This window comes from Neomonachus schauinslandi, chromosome 4, assembly GCF_002201575.2.
Source record: "Neomonachus schauinslandi chromosome 4, ASM220157v2, whole genome shotgun sequence".
NCBI lineage: Eukaryota > Metazoa > Chordata > Mammalia > Carnivora > Phocidae > Neomonachus > Neomonachus schauinslandi.
Genome location: NC_058406.1, coordinates 57,061,340 through 57,083,508, shown reverse-complemented (window position 1 = coordinate 57,083,508; position 22,169 = coordinate 57,061,340). Strand labels below are relative to the sequence as shown.

Genomic DNA, 22,169 nt, shown 5'->3' with positions numbered 1-22,169 from the left:
AACACTGTTTCTGTCATTTACATGTCACTTAAATATCTATATATTTGATGTACTATACAGTGGCTAACTGAACATAATAAAAATAAATAAATAAAATAAAAATAAATAAATAAATATCTATATATTTATATATCATTTATATTTAAATATAGTTAGATATTTTGTATATTATAATTATTTATTATATTACAAATTTATATTTATAGATAACATATTTATCATTTATATCAAGTCCTTATATATTCATCAAATATATTTGAGAATTCTCTTCTCCATTATATAAATCTATTCTTACATTAATACATCACTACTGTAATTTTTATAGCTGTATAATAAATCTTGGTATTTGATACCCCAGCCTTTCTTCAAACATAACTTTTACTTCTGTCTTTTGTATTAATTTTAGAATTAGATTCTCATGTTCTTTGAAAATAAGTGACATCTCTATGATATTAGGTCTTGCATATACATGACATAGAACTCCATTTATTCAGATTTTCTTACATGTCCTTTAATAATGTTTGAAAATTGTGTCCATAAAATTCTTCATTTGTGGTATTGGATCAATTCCAATGAAATTTATAATTTTGGCACTATTTTCAGTAGAATCTTTTTTTCTATTATGTTTTCTAATTAGTTGAAGAAAAGGAGTAGGAATCCTTTTTCTTATTTCTGACTTTAATAGCAGTACTTCTAAATATCAACCAATGTGAAAGATGTGTTTAACCAGGAGATTGTAAGCTCCACAAGGACAGAGTCTCTATTCTCTTCACTGCTATATGACCAGTGCCTAGAATGAGTATTTGATACATGCAAGCATAAAATAAATATTTGTTATCCATTAATTAGGGTATGATGCATTCTTTTTGGTAGAAATCTTTTCTCTTTTTAGGAGTTTCCTTCTCCTTCCAGTTGGATAAGAAAAAATAATTATGAGTAGTGTTGAATATTTCAATATCTACCATTATATTTTTCATCATCTTAGAAAAAGTTAAAAATTCACTCATATTTTCTGGTTTTTTAAATGATTTCATTTTTTTATATCAAAATTTTCATTCATCTGGAATTTTGACATATAATAGGAAAGTCAACTTGATTTTTGTCCACAAACATCAATTTTCCTAGCAGAATTTATCAAATAATCTATCTCATTCCCTACTGGTTTATGATACTTTATTATATATTAAATCCCAAAATAAAATTCTTATATAAAATAAGAACAGTTTGGGAGCTCTTTCTTCTGAACTCTGATCATATTCTTACTCTTGAGCCAATTCTACATTATCTTAATATGTTGTTTTATACTATATTTTAACATTTGATTATTCTGAATTAAGATGTAATGTAAAGCGCTAACACTAGTTAAAAAGTAGCCTTTGGAGTATGGCCTTTCTGTTTTTGTTCCTGTAGTTATTAAATTCTTACAGAAGCATTGCCTCCTCTAAGAAGACTTTCCTAAATCCTTTTCTGCCTCTTAGGTTGGGTTAAGTACCTTTCCTCTATGCTGCTTCTTTATATTCTCATAATGTTGCATGCATACTCTGTTATGGTATATATCTCACGGCATTAGGAGGGCTGAGTTTTTGACTATACCACTGGACTATGATAAACTCTTTGAGCACAAGACACTATGTTTTGTATCTAGGATGCCTTGAATAGTTTCTCGCCATATTAGGAGCTGAAGAAATTTTCCTTAAATAAATGAATAAATGGTATCAGCTGAACTTTCTCCTGATAATAAATAATGGGGAGAAGGAAATCTAGTGTACAATTCAGGTATTGTTGTCATTAATCTAGAACTTATTACAAATAGTTATACTATAGTAATTTTAAATACAAACATCTAGGTATGATTCAGTATATCTTGATATTGAATTTTATTATTCTGCTTCAATAAAAAGTTTGACTATCATCACTGGATATTCAAAAGCTTTGGTTTGTATGCAGTTCCCAGCCATTAGTAGTTAGAATGGCCCATGCAGTTTTTTCTATTGTCAACTCTAATTGCTTTTTAAATCAAGCCAATTAAACCAAGTATCTACCAAAAATCTGCTAATCCCAGGAGGACGTGAGAGTCTCAACACTTGTTATTTGCACTTGGAAAAATGACTTCTTGTTGCACACACCTGACCTCAGCTGCTACTAGACAGATTGTAAACTTTAAACACACATTCAGATCCCCAACAGACTTTCTAGGACAATGAATTTCCAATTAGAGATTTCTCAGGAAGCTAACTTGTACCCCAACAGCTAGTTAACGAAAGAGGTCATTGGTTTCCTTGGTAACAGCTGTAGACTTTTATATTTTGAATCAGACTTACATCTCAACATCAGATGTAACCAACTTATTAAATAGGTCATATCTTTTGCAAGAATTAAATAAAACAAAAAAGTCTAAAGAGAATATTTATGTTTTTCAAATGAAAATATTGGAAGTTTTTTAATAGCTTCTGAGCAACCAAAATGACCATAAAATCTAGCATCCAGTCTATTGAACTGTGTCAAAATCATTTTGGAATAAGCTAAAAAATAAGCATATAAAAACATACACTGTAAGAAAAGCAGATAACTTTGATAGAACAGAAATAACTGGATATATGGGCATGAATGAGAAGTAGAGCTGACAACCTGGAGAGAGCTAGAATAAATATAAAAGCTTAGCTGTAAACTACACGAACAGAGAAGACAGTTACTTAAGGAGATTCAAACTGGCAAAACCGATGTGAAGTAGAGCACCAATGAATCTTTTATTAATCCAGTCTAAAACAGCATGTGTAATGTTGACAAATGCTTCTGCATTTCATGTTTATTTTTTTTTAAATATTTTATTTATTTATTTGACAGAGAGAGAGATCACAAGTAGGCAGACAGGCAGGCAGAGGGAGAGGGGAGAAGCAAGCTCCCTCCTGAGCACGGAGCCCAATGCGGGGCTTGATCCCAGGATGCTGGGATCATTACTTGAGCGGAAGGCAGAAGCTTAACTGACTGAGCCACCCAGGCACCCTTGCATTCCATGTTTATTTAATGAGATCATCTTGAAGAATACATGTTGACCACTTAGAGCACCCCAAGCTCCGTTTAACTTCTTGCTCCTCAGAAATGTGGCTTTTGAATCATATATTTATGGTTAGATATGATATTACAAGATTTGAAACTTGTCTTTCCCCCTCAGAAGCAAATGCAAGTCACGGCAAGCATCAGCACTTCCTGCACTCACCAGCTACAGGGGAGCTCTGGAGCAGAGAGGAAAGGATGGATGGACATCACAGCTGAGGAAGCCATTGCTTTGCCTGGAAGATCTGACTCTAAGTTAAGCACAGTTCAGCAATGAGGAAAAGACTATTCAGCGTAGGCAAATCCAGAGCATTAAAATCCCACTTCTGTTCTCACTTTTCAAGCAGGATTTCAAAGTTTCGATTTTCATAAAAGGGAAACAATATATATGTAACACAATTGTGTTAATAAATAAGGAATGATTATGTTCCAGCTAATAGTAAATCACAGAGTAAGTTGTCCAGGTCATTATAGGTGCCAACATGCTTGAGATAATTATAACTTTACCTTCAGAGGTGACTTTTTACTGGGCATAAATAATCTGCCTCATCCCTCCAACCCCCTATAGCAAAAGAAATCCCCAGGCAAAGGGACTGAAATCTCCACTAATAGAGAAGTTACTATTAAGTAAGCATTTGTGTACCTAGAAGCTTCTTGCTCAAGTACAAATTGCCCTGAAAACAGAGGATCAAGGCTTCAATATCTTTAACACTTCAGTGCAGATTAGCTTATTGAGGTCTTTTTGCTTCAGAGAAACCAGAAAAGGAGGATTCTGTGGCTTGTGTATTGCCTGGGCAGTTAGGGTTTCACCAAATCACTACCTGTCAACTTAGATTGCTGGGAGCAGTGCAGAGGGAGTGGGACACAAGGGACAAATATACTTTGATGGCATAGAAAAGAGAGACACAAGCCCATAGCTCCTCTAACACCAGCCCTCCTCCTTCTAGGTATCTGCACTTGCTATTCCCTTGAAATTTTCCACTCCTCTGTTCCAACCCCAACCCCACCTCTCTACCTGACTAGTTCCTATTCAACCTTTGGGTCTTAACATAAATGCTATTTCCTTAGGTAAGCTCTCTCTGGCTCCTACAATTAGCATGTTATCATAGAATACTGAAATTTTCCATTTGTGAATATAGCAAATACCAGTTAATTCTTTGTGTAATTATTTTTTAATATCAACTTCCCAACTGTACTATAAGCATCATCAAAGCAGGGCCATGGCTGCCTTATTTACCATTCTTTCTCAACCCCTAGCACATCGTAAGGGCATAAAAAATACGTGTGACTGATTGACTGTTTGGTACATTGTGAATGCATGTGGAGTGTTATAGCAGCAAGTTCTCCATGACATGAGGGTGAGGGATATCTGGGTGGCAATATAAGCCTGGAAAGGAAATGGATAGGGATGAAAGGGAAAATTAAGGAGGGAGGAGATAATCTTTTTAATTTCACAATTTGGCCAAGCTTCGCCCTTGTTACTTTTCATTTGCCCTTACTTTTTCTATTTCCTGTAGTCACCTTTTTGAGGGTTTTGTAGAAACCACAAAAAATCAGATAAAACTCAAATAGCGCCTGCCATGTGTCAGGTACTGTTCTAAATGCTGCACTAACTCATTTGCTCATCATAGTAACCCTATGAGAGAAATATTTTTATCATCCTCACTTGCAGGTGAAGAACCTGAAGCAATGGGAGATTAAATTGTTTCCCAAATTCACACAGATAGAATGTGGTGGACCTAGTGTTGGAACTCAGCACTCTGACTTCATAACGCATGCTCTTAAAGGCTTTGCTAGGGTTATATAGAGAGTATAGAAGACATCCACACTTAATTAACATCTATTTCCAATCTTCTTTTCCTTTGCCCATCTCCTTTGTAGGAAAAATTGAATTTTATTGCTTTTCCTGTCTTCTTGGCATCTAGCAGTGGCTCTGCAAGCCAATTCTGATAAATAAGGCATAAGCAGATATATTCTGGAGAAAGAGGATCCTTCTCAGAAGGATTATTTGTCTGGACATGTAATGGTATAAATGTGGGTTCTGGCCATCTTTCCCTCTGGTTCCTGCCTGGAGTGCAGGTAGTAAGCTCTAGCAGCCATCTAGTACGCAAGAGGGAAATACCAAAGAATTATGAAGGTGAGAGCCAAAGCTTTGACAATATTGTGGCACTGAAACAATGTCAGCACCTGATCATATTCATTCTCCTTGTTATGTAACAAGTTTATTTTGTATAAAAACAAACTCCAATTGGTTTACTCACTCTTGGTAATGTTTTCTGTGACTTGTATCATTTTAGCTTGTTTTCAGTTATGAGTAATAGAAAGCATTACCAAGAGTGGGTAAAAAAATTGAAGTAGGTTTGTTTACTTGTTTGTTTGCTTGTTTTACCACACAACAAAAAATAGTGGAAGCCCAACGGTTATCTGAAAAAATGCCAAATTATAATGATAACTTAGGAAAATACTTTGAAGAGCTGGAATTATGCCCTATAATACCAAAGTCTCAGGAAGAAAAAGACCAAACAGTCAAAAGGGCTTAACTGAAAATCATTCAAGGGAGAATATTTAGAGAGTTCCACAGAGTCAAGGAATGAACAGGATAATGAAGCACCCAGAATCTAGCAACAGCAGGAAACTGAGTCTGGTGGGGCAAAGAGAGGGAACAGAGTCACCAAAGGTCAGAAAGACCTGGAGCTGGGAAAGAGTCCACCACACCGGAGCTTTGCCCATAGAGATATTCGGTCACTGCCAGGGCCATAGTAGTCAGGGCGGGAGTGGGGGGTGGGTACATAATTACACCAACACTCCTTTCTGATCCCCTGCTGGAGGCCCCCCTGTAGTAAACCCAACTGGAAATGAGAGGGCAGGAGACCCTGGAAGATCCTGTTCATAGAAGTAAATATCCTTGGGTGCTGAGAAAGCAGAGAAGGGCTCAGAATAGATCTGGTAGCATTGTGCTGTGAGGGTCGGAGGGAGAGCTGGAATGAAAAAAAGAGGTGCAAATGGAGAATATAATCAAACTTGCCCGGGAACAGAGAGAAAATGGACTTCCTCTTTCTTCCTTTTGTTTTAAAGATTGTATTTATTTGAAAGAGAGAAGAGAGAGCAGAGAGAGAGCACATGATGGGGGGTAGAGAGGCAGAGGGAGAGGGAGAAGCAGATTCCCCACTGAACAGGGAGCCCAACATGGGACTCGATCCCAGGACCCTGGGATTCTGACCTAAGCCAAAGGCAGACACTTAACTAACTGAGCCACCCAGGTGCCCCAGACTTCCTCTTTCTCCTTGTCTTCTCTTCTTTAATAAGTGTCCCAGAACTAAATGTTCAATATTTGGTAAAAGTAATAAAGAAGCATACTTCTAGCCCCTACAAACTGTGTGACTTACAGCAAGTTACTCAACCACTGTCCCAAGGCATCCCAAGTCCAGTCTATATTCTGATGGTTCCAGTGTTCAAGAGAATGGCTCATCCAATGCCCTAGTTTTTTACTTTCTGGACTGAATTAATGATCTTCATTCATACCCACTCATGTCTATACTTCGATTCTAATATTTTTTCACTGGGAACTGTTCCACTGATGAAAACTGGAACATAAACAATCTACAATCTGAATTCAATGTTGTGGTTAGGTTGAAAAAAGCCCCTCACATGTCCATGCCAACCCTGGACCCTGTAAATATATTAACTTATATGGTAAAAAGAATGTTGCCGATGTAATGTAATCCAGGTGGAACCAATGCGGTAATCACAAGTGTCCTTTAAAGATGAAGACAGAGGGAGATGATACCACAGAGGTGGAGACAACAATGTGATGATAGAAGCAAAAACTGGAATGATGTAGCCACAAGCCAAGGAATGCCAACATCCACCAGAAGTTGGAAGAGGCAAGAATGGATTCACCCATGGGTCCTCCAGAAGAAATCAGTCCTGGAGACACCTTGATTTTAGCCACATAAAATTCATTTCTGACTTCTGACCTTAAGAACTATAAGAGAATAAATTTCTATTGTTTTAATCCACTAATTTTGAGGCAGTCAATAGGAACCTAATATAAACATCCTTTCTTTTCAGCTCCCCACACCTTTAATTCCTCAGAGAGTTCCCCTTGTTCTTGTATTTTCCCCCAACAGCATCCAGCTGTCTTTCTTTCCCTCTATTTGCATGATATCCATCAACACCCTCATTTCCCAAACACCTCTTTTCTTCCATCACACCTACTTAGCAAACACAAACTCTGGGTCAGTCCCTGTACCTGCTCTCTCATTCCTAGACCTGGGATGCCAGGAAATTTGGAAGAAAAAAATACCACAATTTCAGGAAATTTTGCCACAAAAATATATGTTCTCCAACTTACTTCAGGACAGCTTTTTTCTTATAATTTTCTTGAGTCTATTTGTCTCCATGCTCTTATGAGATTTTTTCCAGAGACACATTCTAATAAATCCTCTCAGGAAGTCTGCTTCTAGAGAATCTAATCCAAGACATCAGAAAAGCCAGCCATCTGTCTCCTTCCTCATGGATAACAGGGCTTGAGATATAAAGTCAACAAATAGGAAGATGGGTTGAATCTCTGCTTTCAATCACTCCAGCCACTCCAACAGATAAACTAGTAAGTTCCCATTCCTGCCTAAGCTAGGTTAAGTTTGATTTCTGTTACTTACAATTAAGAGACACAATTAATCAAGGGGAGGCAGAGTGACTCCTTTTCTTTGTCCATTCAGCAACAGATCTTACAAATAAGGGAGAGATGTCCATGATATCACCACAGAGGGGAATAAATCAGCAGTATTTTCTGAACAAAGTTGTCACAAGACCATTGTCACATTCATTGTGCTTTGGGTGTCATGTACCCAACTTATAATTTATATATCTTCTGCTAGGGTTTATGGAACTGTTTCCAATCTTTCCCACAGTACAAGCACCTGAAAAAGTTCAGTCTATCTTGATATGTTCTATAATATCATATAATAATATGTATATGTTAAGAAAGAAAAAGAAGCAAAATCTTTCTATAATGCAAATCTAATCATGTCAGATCAATTAAAGCCTTCAGTACCTCCTCTTTGTTCTCAAGATAAGGTTCATACTTCTTAAAATGGTCTCAAAATACTATATTTTGTGGTGTTGGGTGTAATCTCCAATCACATTCTCCCCATTCCACTTCCATATTCCCATCACAGTGAAGACTTTTACTTCCTTGAGTGACATGCTCTTTCTTAGCCTTGGATCTTTGTCCCTCCTCTTCCTCCACATGCTCATACCTCAGCTTCTCACTTCACTCAGGTTACTTCTTTTTAGGTTTCAGGACTTAGCCAAAATATTACTTCTTCTAGGAAGCCCTCTTTGGTGTCCCGCCTTCCACATCTTCTATGTGCTGCCATTGTTCCCTTTGCTCTCCTATAATTTCACTTATCACTCTCTAGTGTAATTAAATTTGTTTGTTTGAAATAAGAATATATGAGCCTTGAGGTAAAATAATGCCTGTTTGTTCAGTGCTATATTGCTGGAGTCTAAAACAGTACCTGACTCATAATGCATTCATATTTTTGAATGAACGAGTGAAAAAGGAAAGAGAGAGAAAGAGATATTGAGAGAGGAGAAATGATGTCTTTTTGAATACCAGTATAACTGGAACATTAATTCCAATCAGGAGATGTCTCCTTAACAGAAATATCTTGATGGAAAAAAGATGTGTATATATTTTCATGCCAGCATATTTCTCCCTGGGTGTCAACTCTTTAGGATAGCTAAAGTTAATAACCATAAAATACATACTCAGCAACAAGACAACTCCTGTGATTAAACAATAGGATCCAGAGTCACTTAGCCATGATATCTGGCTTCCCTCCCAGAACAAGGTACCCAAGTTCCCTTAGAAGAAAGACAGCTGAGATTTGTATACCCACTGCTAAAAGACTTAAGTGGATCACTTAACCTCTTCATTGTTATGTTAATTTATAGATTAATGGTGAGGGGCAGCTATCTATAAAGACTGCTATTTAAAACAACTTGATTTCCAAACTTGTCTCATGTAGTAACTAGAAAGATTAAGGAATAAGAAGACACTGACTTACAGAACGAAGTGCAAGACTGAAAGTCAGAAGTTCATGCACTATGAAAGCAGAAATAGAAAGCACTCATCTATTATGTATGCTGTTTTATCTGGTGCAGTGAGAAACCTGACCATCTTTCAGAAGAGTTTATTAGTTTTAAATTGTCAAGTTTACCCTGACTAAGATCATTATGCAGGATGTTATGTCGTCAAACAATAGAGTAACCATTTTCAGAAATAGAGGATATGACCATGGTACTGCCACTCCCCTATGCAGCTGCCTTGACAGTCTCGCTAACACATCATGACATCCTTTTCCATGAGACAGACTCATCCTCAAAGTGCTCCTCAATGCATTCTTCCAGCAGTCACTGTTGGCCAATTGAACTTGCCACAGAAGATAAAACTATTGTGTCACTCTGACTTTTCTGTTGAACCAATGACAGTTACCTTTTGGGATCTCAAATACTCATTTCCTTGCCATTATTGATTTCCCTGTCAATATTCACAGAAGTACTCACCATATGACAAGCTCTTAGAGCAGCTAGCAGGACACCTTGTGGAGCCAATGAAAATAGCTGCTTACCCACACTGATTTTAAGCAGCATTTACTTCTTGAGGATTATTCTTTGTTTCCTTTTCTATAACATTATGGATGCTTTCAATGCTCATAGGTGACAATAATGCCTGAAGTGTCATTTCATGGTCAACCCAATCCAGTCCATATCTAGAGATGTGGGTAGGTCATCTACACAAGGCAAGAGTATCAGAAAGGCTTCTTTGTTTACACAAAAGAATATCAATTCTACCACATACTCCTTTCATTTTTAAATATCTTGATCCAAGCACAATTGGCAAAGAATACTTGAAAATATGATCTTTGTCCTTAAACTATTTGCTTTCCAGCTCATCGTCAATCTTATCAGGAAAAAACTATTTTATCTTCCAAATTCCTTGGTCCTCCATATTTCCTCTCTTATCTCATAATCCAGCTCAGGGTTACCTAAAAGTCTATCATTAAAATACTGGCAATTTCACAACCTTTGCCAACTATACTCTTCTTACAGGTGATAGACAGACAGATTGACATAGATAGATACAGATATTGATAGATACATAGATAATCTATTTTGAACTAACTCACTTTTTATAATCTTTTGTTTGTCCTAAATAACAATATCCATGGACTACTTATATATTTTTCCGATATACATTTAAACACCATAACCATTACAATTTAAAATGATTTAGCACCACCTAAAATGTTCTTAACAATGAGTATAATCTCTTTGAGAAACAATGATTTATACCAGCAGTTCTCAATACTGGCATATCAGAATCATCTGAGAAAACTTTTTTAAGAATTCCAATGTCTAGATCTCACCCAGACAATTAAATCTGAATGAAAATGTCTGAGAACAATGGTATATCTAAAAAAAAAAAAAAAGATCCTCACTCTAACCTGTGAGCCGTGTGAAAACCTCAAGATAGACACTTTCAATTTAAAAATGACTTGAGAGCTGCATTACTAACTTTGGGATTTCTTCCCAACAGGAATTTAGAAACTAGTATTCAATTTCTATCCTAATCAGTGGTTCTAATTTTAAAAAGGTGAGTTGTTATTGGCTACAAAATTTAATTTTTCAAAGTTCATTTAAACTGAACAAAACAAATTTTTTTAAAAGATTTTATTTATTTATTTGACAGAGACACAGCGAGAGAAGGAACACAAGCAGGGGGAGTGGGAGAGGGAGAAGCAGGCTTCCTGCTTAGCAGTAAGCCCGATGTGGGGCTTGATCCCAGGATCCCGGGATCATGACCTGAGCTGAAGGCAGACGCTTAACTGAGCCACCAGGCACCCAAACTGAGCCACCCAGGCACCCCAAACAAAACAAATTCTTTATAGAGTAATATAGAATTTTTTATGTTCTTTCACCTGTATGCATCGGACTTGGCTATGAGTTCTTTAAGAACAGGACCTTTATCTTTTTCACATATATGCATCTATGTGTCTAAGATCTCAAGCAGTGTCTGGCACAAAGTAGACCCTCAATAAATGCCCATCAAAAAAAAATGAATAAGTAAATATGTATAGCTCTAATATTTATAAGATCCAACTTATGTCAGAAACATTTAGGGGTGCCTGAGTGGCTCAGTCTGTTAAGCATCTATCTTTGGCTCAAGTCATGGTCCCAGGGTCTTGGGATCAAGCTCTGCATCAAGCGCCCTGCTTAGCAGGGAGAGTCTGCTTGTCCCTCTCCCTTTGCCCTTCCACCCCACTTGTGCTCTCTCTTTCTCTCTCAAATAAATAAATTATTTTTAAAAAATTTTATAATTACTTCCCATCTCACTTGGACCTCATTATCCCTTTTGCAAGGTTTTCTTATAAAGATTCAAAAGATAATGACTAAAGTTTTCTAAAATCTCATCCCTTACTAAAAAGTAAAGTAGTAGTTAGATGTGAAATGCCATCTTAATTATCTGTTTTCACTGCACATGTTTCAGTGTTTGAGCTCTGAGGAGCTCCCATCAATTTCAGAAGAGGTGATTGCTTCTAACCATTACAGCTGGCAGCATTTCATTCATATCCAACCACTGTCCAGTGCCCAGCACATACTATGCACTCAATATATCTGAAATGAGGATTTGAACAAACGTGGCTTGTGGAATATAATCAAAACACTTTTCAGTGAAGTATTTCCCCTACCACTGGATGAAACCCCTGGCAAGCTCCACGACTTATTACCAAGAACATTTAACCTTCAAAAAGCTCCTTTTCATCATCTATAAAATAAAGGGCTGGCACTACATACCAAGTTTTCCATTCTAGTTTTAACATTCTCTCTTTTTTAAAAGTGTACAATTCAATGGTATTAAGTACACTGATATTGTTGCTCTATTTCTAATATTCTAATAGCATGATTTAAAATTTTCTCTATCAGATCTGGATATGTCTTAACTTTTTTTTCTCATTCATAATTTCAGGAGATGGGATGACACTTTGAATTTCCACGGAGATCCCACTATGATTATAAATATTGATCTCACCCACCCTTCCCATCAAGGTCAGGATCTGTGCATACAGTGGATCCTGACAGAGCTACAATTACTGACCTATAGAGAATGACATATAATCTGCCTGATGATTTTAATATCCTCTTGTCAGGCACTTGCCTCTTTTCCTTTGATTTGAGAAGGTTTTAGTTTCCATTTAACTGACACATGTATTCAACATGATTTCTTTTTCCCCATCAAGCTTTTGGATAGGTGCCACCAAATCTGCACATACGGGCACCTTTCATACAACTCATGGAGAGATATATATTGGAAACTTCCCTCACCACCACTATAAATTTCTCAAAGAGCTGGTGCTCACATTTTTTTCAGCTCCAAGAGCAAGTGACGGCAAAATACTGGCAACTCATATTATGGTGGTATTTTTAACCGAGGCATAAAACGCTGCTGCGATTGCATTGTCTCTGACTAATGTTCTTATTTTCTTCAGAATTAAACCAGAACCAATTCCTCCATATGTTGCAGACAAAGACAAAACAATTTTGTTCTGTTCCCTTCTACTTTACATCTGAAGCCCAAGCTTTTGATTTTCTTATCTTGAAGAGAGATGTCAGAAAGAAATCTTTTTTTTGTTCCATATAGTTGAGCCAGTAATGAAAGATGCAAATTAAACCTTGCATTCTACTCTCTAGTACCAAATGAAAGGAACATAGCCCTAGTGAATAACAGCCAAGAAACTGAACTGTATCCTGAGGGGACAGGAAGAATAAACATGGCAGGATATTATTGAGAGCAGCACTATTATGGAATGTAGATATCACTGGTGTCCCTTCCTCTCAGAGAGTACATATTATACTAGAAATAAGCATATGTGGGTGGTGAAAAATCCTCATGTGAAACCAGGATAAAACCCATTGCCCTCTGTTTCTACTTTGGGGAAAAATAGCCAAGAGGTTGATGAAGAACCAAGGAAGTTGGACCACATTCTTCTTTTTATCCATATTCATTTATTTATTCCTTCTCCTTTTGTATCATAGATGGTTATTAAACAACTGTATATCAGCACTGTGCTAGCCTCTGAGAACACAAATATAAGTTGTTAGCCATCAATAAGCTAAAATCAAGTTGGAAAATAGTCACCTACACAGATTCTTATAACACAAAGCTTTCTAAAGATCATGATCCTGAATTAAATTTTGCTTTAGTAAACACTAAGCCTAAATTTAACTAATTAATAGCACTTCACACTTGTAAAATTTGTTCTTTACCACATTCACACATACACACTTATCCATATTAGTTATTAAATGCTGAGTGTAAATTAAACTTTAAAGGAAGGAGGTAAAAATGGTGTGGAAGTGGGAATGGTGTCATGCCAAATAGAGGAACTTGCATGAGAAAAGCTTAGAGAAACAGTTCAGTGTACTGAGCAGATTATCAGCCGTTTTGAATGGCTGGAGTGCAGAAAAAATTAAATGAGATGACCATGTAGTTTATTGTCCAAAGGGATAGTTTTGAAAGCAAAAAGGAATGTTTGAATAATTAAAATTGTATAATTTAAAACATTTATATATTGACTTAAAACTACTACTACACTATTATTATTATTATTATTATTATTATTATTATTATTATTATTATTATATTGTTAGGGTTGCAACATAAGTCTTCCATAATTATATTCAAAAAATAAAATTCTTTGAGAAGTTAAAATATATCTATGTACATTAAAACAAACAAAAAACCCACCCTTGATTATCTGATATAACATAAGCAGAATAATTATTCTTGATATAGATATTTGCGTTTAACCAGCTTCCAAGACAGTACATGTGTTGGCAACATTAAGTACTTCTTCCTTTATCCCCAAGACCCAAAATGTTGAGCTATTCCTAGCCATCTTTTTTTGCTTATTAACAAATACTCTGCATTGTGTCTTTGAAAGGGAGACGATAGTTATATCATGTCTGGAAAGGCCTGGGCAAAAGAAGATGGTTATCCAAAGACATCTGTAAAGATACTAAGACCAACATTGGCAATGAGTCCACATCAACACAGGGAATTTCTGAAGAAAGAGATGTGATATTGCCACATGGTTTGCAGAAGGGTGTTGTTCAGAGAGCCAACTTTCTAGAAACCTGTGCACTGGAAAAGCACCAGGAAATCCCCACAGTGAAAAATATTAAAGGAAAGGTTCCAAGAATCCACTGTGCAAGAAAACCCTTCAGATGTGAGGAGTGTGGGAAATGCTTCAGTTATTTTTCTTACTATGTTAGACACCAGAGAATCCACACCAGGGAGAAACCCTTTGAGTGTAATGAGTATGGAAAAGCCTTTAATGACAATTCTTCATTAATTCGGCACCAGAGAATCCACACTGGAGAGAAGCCCTATCAATGGAAGAGTGTGGGAGAGCCTTTAATGATAGTGCAAATCTGATCAGGCATCAGGGAATCCACAGTGGGGACAGGCCTTATCTCTGTGGAGAGTGTGGAAATAGTTTTACACTATTAGTTAGTTTCGGGTTTGTTACATACAAATATAAATATAAATATAATATAAATAGTTGTTTATACATCAGAGAATCCACACTGGGGAGAAACCTTATGAGTGTAATGAGTGTGGAAAAGCTTTTGTTGGTAATTCACCACTACTTCAACATCAGAAAATCCACACTGGAGAGAAACCCTATGAATGTAATGAGTGTGGCAAAAGCTTTGGAAGGACTTCTCATCTTAGCCAACATCAACGTATTCACACAGGGGAAAAGCCTTATTCTTGTAAAATATGTGGGCAGGCCTTCAATTTTCATACAAAACTAACTCGGCACCAGAGAGTCCACAGTGAGGAGAAACCCTTTGACTGTGTAGATTGTGGAAAAGGCTTTAGTGCTCAGGAACAAATTAAAAGGCATCTAAGGATCCATATTCAGGAGTCTTCCTGTTTATGTGATGCCTGTGGAAAAGTCTTCACTAGCAAAAGAAATTTTCTTCAGCATCAAAGAAACCATACTGCAGAGAAACCCTATGAGTGTGTCAAGTATGAAAAAACTTTTAGGACTTCTTCCAAGCTAGGTCATCATGAGCATGTCCACCCTGGAGAGAAACCTGTCGTCCTGGACATCTGTCATTTTGGCCTCCCAGAATTTTTCACCCCCTTTTACTGGTGATAGTACACGAAATTTCCCTTTGGATTTCATCTTCCACTCAGGAGGAGGATGTGTGACACAGGCCTGGCTCAGCTGCACATTCCTTCCCCTAAGCCATAGTTGTTGGTTCAGATGTCAGTAGTTTACCCAACAAGGTCCAATTACAGTCCCAGGACTCGGCAAGAGTTAATAGGAAGAAATACTCTTCTTTTTCCCCTTAGTCTTAAAGCTGAGAGGAACTCTTAGATTCTTGCAGAGGCTGAGGAGAAAGTCAACACAGCAAAAAAGAAATCAGAGTTGAAGAGCAATCACCCTCAAAGCTTCTGTTTGAACAACTACATTAAACCATATCTGAAGCCAGAAACAAACAAACAAAAAAAGAAGATGGTTATCATTGATAATCTTTCAGATATAGTTGTGTTATAGAGAGAACTGTCTTTAATATACAAGCAACTCATCATAGCTGGTTAAGACATGACAAAAGCTGGAAGTATAAAATAGAATAAATCCATCCCTGCTTATTTGAATGCAACTATTAGTAATAACACCTTATTTAATTAAATGAAAAATCCTGGGCAAATACTAACCCAGGTAGGGCTCTCAGACAATAATTCATAAATCTGAATTGTTTTACACAGAGAAGATGTGTGATCAGCTGACAATTAAGATGATGGTAGAATAAAAAGCTAGGGAAGGAAGCGAAGGCCAGATCCTTTTTAAGAAAGCTTAGAATTAAGTAAGGGGAAATCAGTGAATGAAGAACTGCAGACAGAACTGTGTTTCAGTCAGAACACTGTGGCTGCTTTTTGAATATGAATTTTGAGGAGGCAGAGCTATTATATTAATTATACTAGAGACTGCAAACCGGGAGCTCATGAGCTACATCCAACCCATGTGTGTATGTGTATAGTTTTAATTTATTCTCTGCTTGTTTATTGCTAACATGCAATTTGATGAACTGAATTTTCAGTTTAAGCAATTAAAAAGCAGGAAATTTCACATAAAAATTTGGGCTGCTGGCTTGAATTGAAAAACTGGGGGGCGCCTGGGTGGCTTAGTTGGTTAAGCATCTGACTCTTGACTCTTGATCTCAGTTCAGGTCTTGATCTCAGGGTCATGAGTTCAAGCCCAGTGTGGAGGCTACTGAGGAAAAGAGAAGAGGAGAAGAAGAGGAGAGGAGAAGAAGAGGAGAAGAAGAGGAGAGGAGAGGAGAGGAGAGAAAAGGAGAGGAGAGGAGAGAAAAGGAGAGGAGAGGAGAGAAAAGGAGAGGAGAGAAGAGGGGCGCCTGGGTGGCTCAGTTGGCTAAGCAGCTGCCTTCGGTTCAGGTCATGATCCCGGGGTCCTGGGATCGAGCCCCGCATCGGGCTCCCTGCTCAGCGGAGAGCCTGATTCTCCCTTTCCCTCTGCCTACTTGTGCTCTCTATCTCTCTGTCAAATAAATAAATAAATAATATCTTAAAAAAAAAAAGAAAAGGAGAGAAGAAAAATTGGAAGCTCTGGGGTTTGAAGACCTGCTTTTCTAGGTGACAACAATTGGCAAAAGTTGAGTAGCATTTGCCTTTTAGCATGCAGGACGCACCTTCTGACTTGACTGCCTGACCTGCTTTCACTAACACACACTAAATGCCTGGGCTTGTGGCACTAGAGTTGGGAACTTCCAGTATACACTACCTATTAAATATTCTTGATAAAAATGGCCAGAAGAAAACACATACCTAAAATAGTAACTGAGTTCTCATCAGATGTCCCAACCTAATGGCACAAAAGTGTGGACCAGGGGTGCCTGGGTGGCTTAGTCGGTTAAGCGGCTACCTTCGGCTCAGGTCATGATCCCAGGGTCCTGGGATCGAGCCCTGCATCGGGCTCTCTGTTCAGTGAGGAGCCTGCTTCTCCCTCTCCTTCTGCCTGCTGCTTCCCCTGCTTGTGCTCTCTTTCTCTCTCTGTCAAATAAATAAATCTTAAAAAATAATAAATAAAATCTTAAAAAAAAAAAAGTGTGGACCAGACAAATGTGAAGACGAGCTTTAGGTAAGGGCAGGGCTAATGCCCATTCATATGATCACTTCAAACAGTATTTGCATCTCATGACAGTACTGTACACTTTAGCTATGATGATAAAATGAGCCAAATGTAGAGCAACTGGATGATCACCCTGTCCCTGGGATTACAAGCAGTAAGTTACCAGAAGGAAATATCATTTCAATTATAATTCATAACAATTCCAAGATAACTAGAGCAGGATCTACACCAGAGCATCACCTTCTTCTTCCTTGGACCAAGCACTTCATTGAAATATGGAACATGTAGTGTTTCAAAAGGAGTTTCCCAAATGAAGCCATGGGACACTACCCTTCCTAACTCTGACAAAAGAACAATGTGCTATACTGGTTATTAACCTTCTCTTTTTCAAGGCCCATGTAATTTGTGGCTTCTACATTTCTGAGTTCCTATACAATGATTATACATTTCATTAAGACTTTTAGCCAAAAAAAAATTATGTTATTAGAAAAAGTAGTAGAATAAAGTAAAAAGAACTTACGCTTTCTGCCAATTATACCATACCTTTGAGTTTGCTTTTTTGTAAAGGTTCCAGGCCACAAGAAGAATTCTTAACTCCTTTCCATGTTTTCTAAGACCCTTCAGGATCTGCTTACCCTCACTAGCCCCTCTCCAGTCCCTTCTGCCCCAAACTGAGTCTCCAGTAGTATTACGTGCTTCCATTTCCTCAAACATGTCATGTTCTCCCTTCCTGATTCAGCACATGCTCTTCCCTCAACCTAAAACATTTTCACAAAATCCCTCCCATTTGTTGCATATTATTTATCTATTGTTAAGTAACAAATTAACCAAACTTAGCAGCTTTAAATAACAAATATGTATTATCTCATAGTTTCTGCGGATCAGGAACCTAGAGAGAGCTCAGCTAGGAGATTCTGGCTCAGGGTCTCTCAAGCTATTGTCCATCGAAGGCTTCCTTGGGATGGAGAATTCACTTCCAAGATGGCTCACTCATATGGCTATTGGCAGCAGGTTTCAGTTCCTTGCCTTTTATTGGTGAAGGTGTCAGTTCCTTGCCATGTGAGCCTCTCCACATGGTTGCTTGAATATCCCAAGATGTCAGCTGACTTCTCCCAAAACAAGTGGTCCAAGAGGGAGCAAGGTAGAAGCCACTTGTTTTTTATGACTTAGTCTTGGAAGTGAAACATCAACAGTTTGGCCATATTTTTTAATTAGAAACAAGTCAGTAAGTCCAGCCTACACCCAAAGGAGGAACATTAAACTCCATCTCTTGAAGGGAATGTCAAAAGAATTTATGGACACATTTTAAATCACCACAGCCTTACTAAAGCCAAATTTCAGCCTGGATATTTACTTTCTTGGTTATCCTTTGTGACTGCCCCAAGACTGGCTTGGTATCTCTCTTTAGCTCTCAGGAGATACCTCTCCTAACAGGGATTATGTTTTTGAAAGTAAACCCTAATTGTTTTTCTGTCTTCTGCAGTGGAAAGTAAGCAACTTGACTATGTCTTGCTCACATGTGTATTTCCAAGCCTGGCATAGTTCTTGGCTGTTGGTAGGCTTTCAAGGTTTACTGAAAAATGAACCAGCCCACTCAAAGAAGTGCTTTTCCCGCCTTTTTGCATGATAAGCAGAGAACGAAAGGAGAGAACTAAATGTTATAGTGCACTGCCTGCGTTGCCTTGCACTTTGTGTATGTTATCTCACTTAGTGACAGTTGAAAACTTTGATAGAAGCACAACTGTGTGGTGGAAAAAGTGAAGACTTGCACTTTCATACCCTCCTGCTGTTACAGGATTTTTATTCCCTTGGTGACCACAGTTCTTGGTCATGCTGCTTGGAAGAATGAAGAGGCAGACCAGACGAAGAGGGGTGGGCAGCAAAGCAAAGTTTATTGAGCAAGAGCACAAAGCTCCCAGAGAAGGAGGGGACCCGAGAGGGTTTGGGCATTCAGATCTAGGGGGTTTTATAAGCTCTTTTGTGGAACTATCTTGAGCATCCTGAGTTTGGGCCCCTGTGGATTGGTTGCTAAGGTGTGCTAATCAGGGCTTGATCATGCACCCGTCTACCTATCCAGTTATTGTTCACATGCTGATAGTCTTTTGGGCTGACTTCTGGAGACTAACTGCCTCAACTTGTGATAGTGACCAATGTTTTATGGTTAATTATGCAAAAGTCACTTTGCAATGAGTCACTTCTACAGAGGCTCCTAGACAGAATGCTATTGTGGTCTTGTCTAAGCTATAAAACAGGATGCTCGTGCAGTTTTGTCTTAGCTGTCCTGGCTCCCTGTTTTCTTGTTGGGGACCCTGGCCCTGACTACCTCATTGCCAACCAACTCCTAACACTACCACTTGTTACTGCAAAGTCTTGGCAGCTAACTCAGACTCTTGGAACTTCAGTTTTCTCCTGAAAAAATTGAAGGATATAATAGTAATTCCCTTGGCAGCCAACATGCTTTTAATGAGGATCAATGTAAACAAAAGTTAAATATAAGCCAAAAAGCATCATACAAATATACAAATATTACTATTTCTCAGATTTCTACGGAGTATGGATGACATGGGCAAACATGGAGAAGATGCTTCCATCTTTGGAAACTCATTCAAATGTGAAAGTCTTATCTCAGTGATAACCAATATTTTAATTTATTCATAACTAGCACGTTTTAAATGACAGAGGAAGGTTGCCAAAGCAACAGCGCAAACAGTGGGCTAAAGGCCTTAGTCGTGTCTGGAGTCAAACTCTGGGAGTGCCTGCTGCTGTTGAAGCCTTGGCTCTCTTCTCAGGGCAGGAACGGTTGGTGCCCAGCATTCAACAAGTGCTTAATCTTGGTTGGACAGAATTATATAAATGGCTATGGCTTGTACAGGAATAATCAGATGTGATGGCTGGATGGAATGGCTGAAGTTTCCAATCTAGCGGCCTCATTTTGCAGAGGAGGTAGTAGAAGCTCACGAAGGTTGAGTCCCAAGATCATACAGGCGGTCCATAGCAGAGTTTAGACTCCAAATAAATCTTCTGACTCCCAGCTCTATGCTGTTTCACCATCAAATCAATTTTTGATTGATCAATTATCAAATCAAATTTTTATTGATCAATTATCAAATACTGGACTCTATTTTAAGAGTTTGTTACTAGAAATAGCCTTGCAAAAGATGGAAAATAACACTAACTTACCTACCAGGCTTGCCCAAAGGACTATAAAATAATGATGTCAGTAAAGTACTTCCCACATTTCATGAATTATTCCAATGATAGCAAATGTGGCCAAAGTTTATGGACAAGCAGCAGAGGTACATTAAATCTTCTGGCCACTAGGGTAGCATTTAACACAAAACAAAATTGTGCATGAAAGCTATCCTGCAAAAGCCTCCTTCTTGGCATAATAATAATATATAATAAAGCATCAACAACACCCCAGAAGTAAACTAGCACGAATTGTGCCTTCATTTTGTTTCTTCTCTCATCTTTCTTTTCCTGATTATTAAAGGACAATAGTATTTCCCCTAAGGAAAACAAGTGCTTTGTATCAGACAATCACGAGGCTGTGTGTCAATTTTCCAACCTAAACAATTCTGATGATGCTGAAGGCAGATTATTTACGCTCTGCCTTAGTTTCCTTGAGGAAGAGGGACTAATCGGTAGCCTAATCTTGGTAGCTGTTGAAACCTAGAACTATTTCAATCACTTCCCAATATCTTCTTCCAGTGATATTCTCATTACTTCTTCCTAACTCCTGGTTTTGGACTTGTGACTTTTATAAACATGCTGCTCTTTTTCATGGAATATGATTATGATCAGATCATCTACGACACCTCTGGCAGGTCATGAGCCAAGCTGGGCCTGCATAAGCTCTTCTTCTTCCTTTTTTTTTTTTATAGACTTTACTTATTTGAGAGAGAACAAGAGAAAGCACACAAGTGGTGGGAGAAGAGGGGAGGGAAGGAGAAGCAGACTCCCCGCTGAACAGGGAGCCCGATGTGGGGCTCGATCATGACCTGAGCCAAAGGCAGATGCTTAACTGACCGAGACACGCCAGCACCCCCTGAATAAGCTTTTCTTAAAGAATTTTATCCTAAGGTAGAAAATGCCAAATGAGGGGTGCCTGGATGGCTCAGTTGGTTAAGTGTCCAAGTCCTGGGTTTGGCTCAGGTCATGATCTCAGGGTCATGAAATCAAGCCCCACATTGGGCTCTGGACTCAGCAGTAGAGTCTGCTTGTCCCTCTCCCTCTGCTCCTACCCTGCTTGTGTGCTCTCTTTCTCAAATAAAAAAAAGAGAGAGAGAGAGAGAAGGAAAATGCCCAATGCAGAAACTTGAGAGTTACATTGCTGGACCCATCAGTTGACATGAAATGAGATTCATTTTAGGCGGAAAAATATTCATTTGATTCCATTTTCCCTAGTACCTTGGAGGAATGCATCTGGCCTATTTGCTTGAGTTCCAAGTGAGCAGATCTTCAATATGCCTGGCATTTGGGGAAAAGAACTGTAACTGTAAGCGAAGGTAAAGAGACTTATAGTGAGGGCCTTGCTAGCAGCAAACTCATGCTTTAAAGCAAAAGCAACACACAAAGTGGTGAGAAATACAGTGTGATGGTCAAAATGTATGCTTTCACATAAGAACTCGGTTTAAAACGAAGCTCTGCACTTGGCAATTGTATGAACCAGGGCTAAAATTAAAACTTATTTTTAAAATGGACATAAAATACCTAACTGAGAGCAATGTTGTGAGGATAGGAGAAATATGACTCTAGATCATTTGTCTGGTGTCCATAACATATTACGTGCTGAACAAATTGGGGCTTTTATTATTACAAATAATAAAACCAAAAAAAGGCAATTATTCCCTAAATAGTGCTCCTTGTTCTTTAAGAATT

General features: G+C 38.0%; 1 protein-coding gene across 1 annotated transcript in view; it reads left to right on the top strand.

The window, feature by feature from the left end:
* Positions 1-15,290, top strand: part of LOC110570167 (zinc finger protein 19-like) — a 73,003-nt gene extending 57,713 nt beyond the window's left edge. The window contains 3 exon segments of the mRNA XM_044914334.1: positions 14,097-14,516; positions 14,519-14,649; positions 14,688-15,290. Coding sequence (XP_044770269.1) covers positions 14,097-14,516; positions 14,519-14,649; positions 14,688-15,290 — 1,154 coding nt within the window.
* The last annotated feature ends 6,879 nt before the right edge of the window (positions 15,291-22,169 follow it).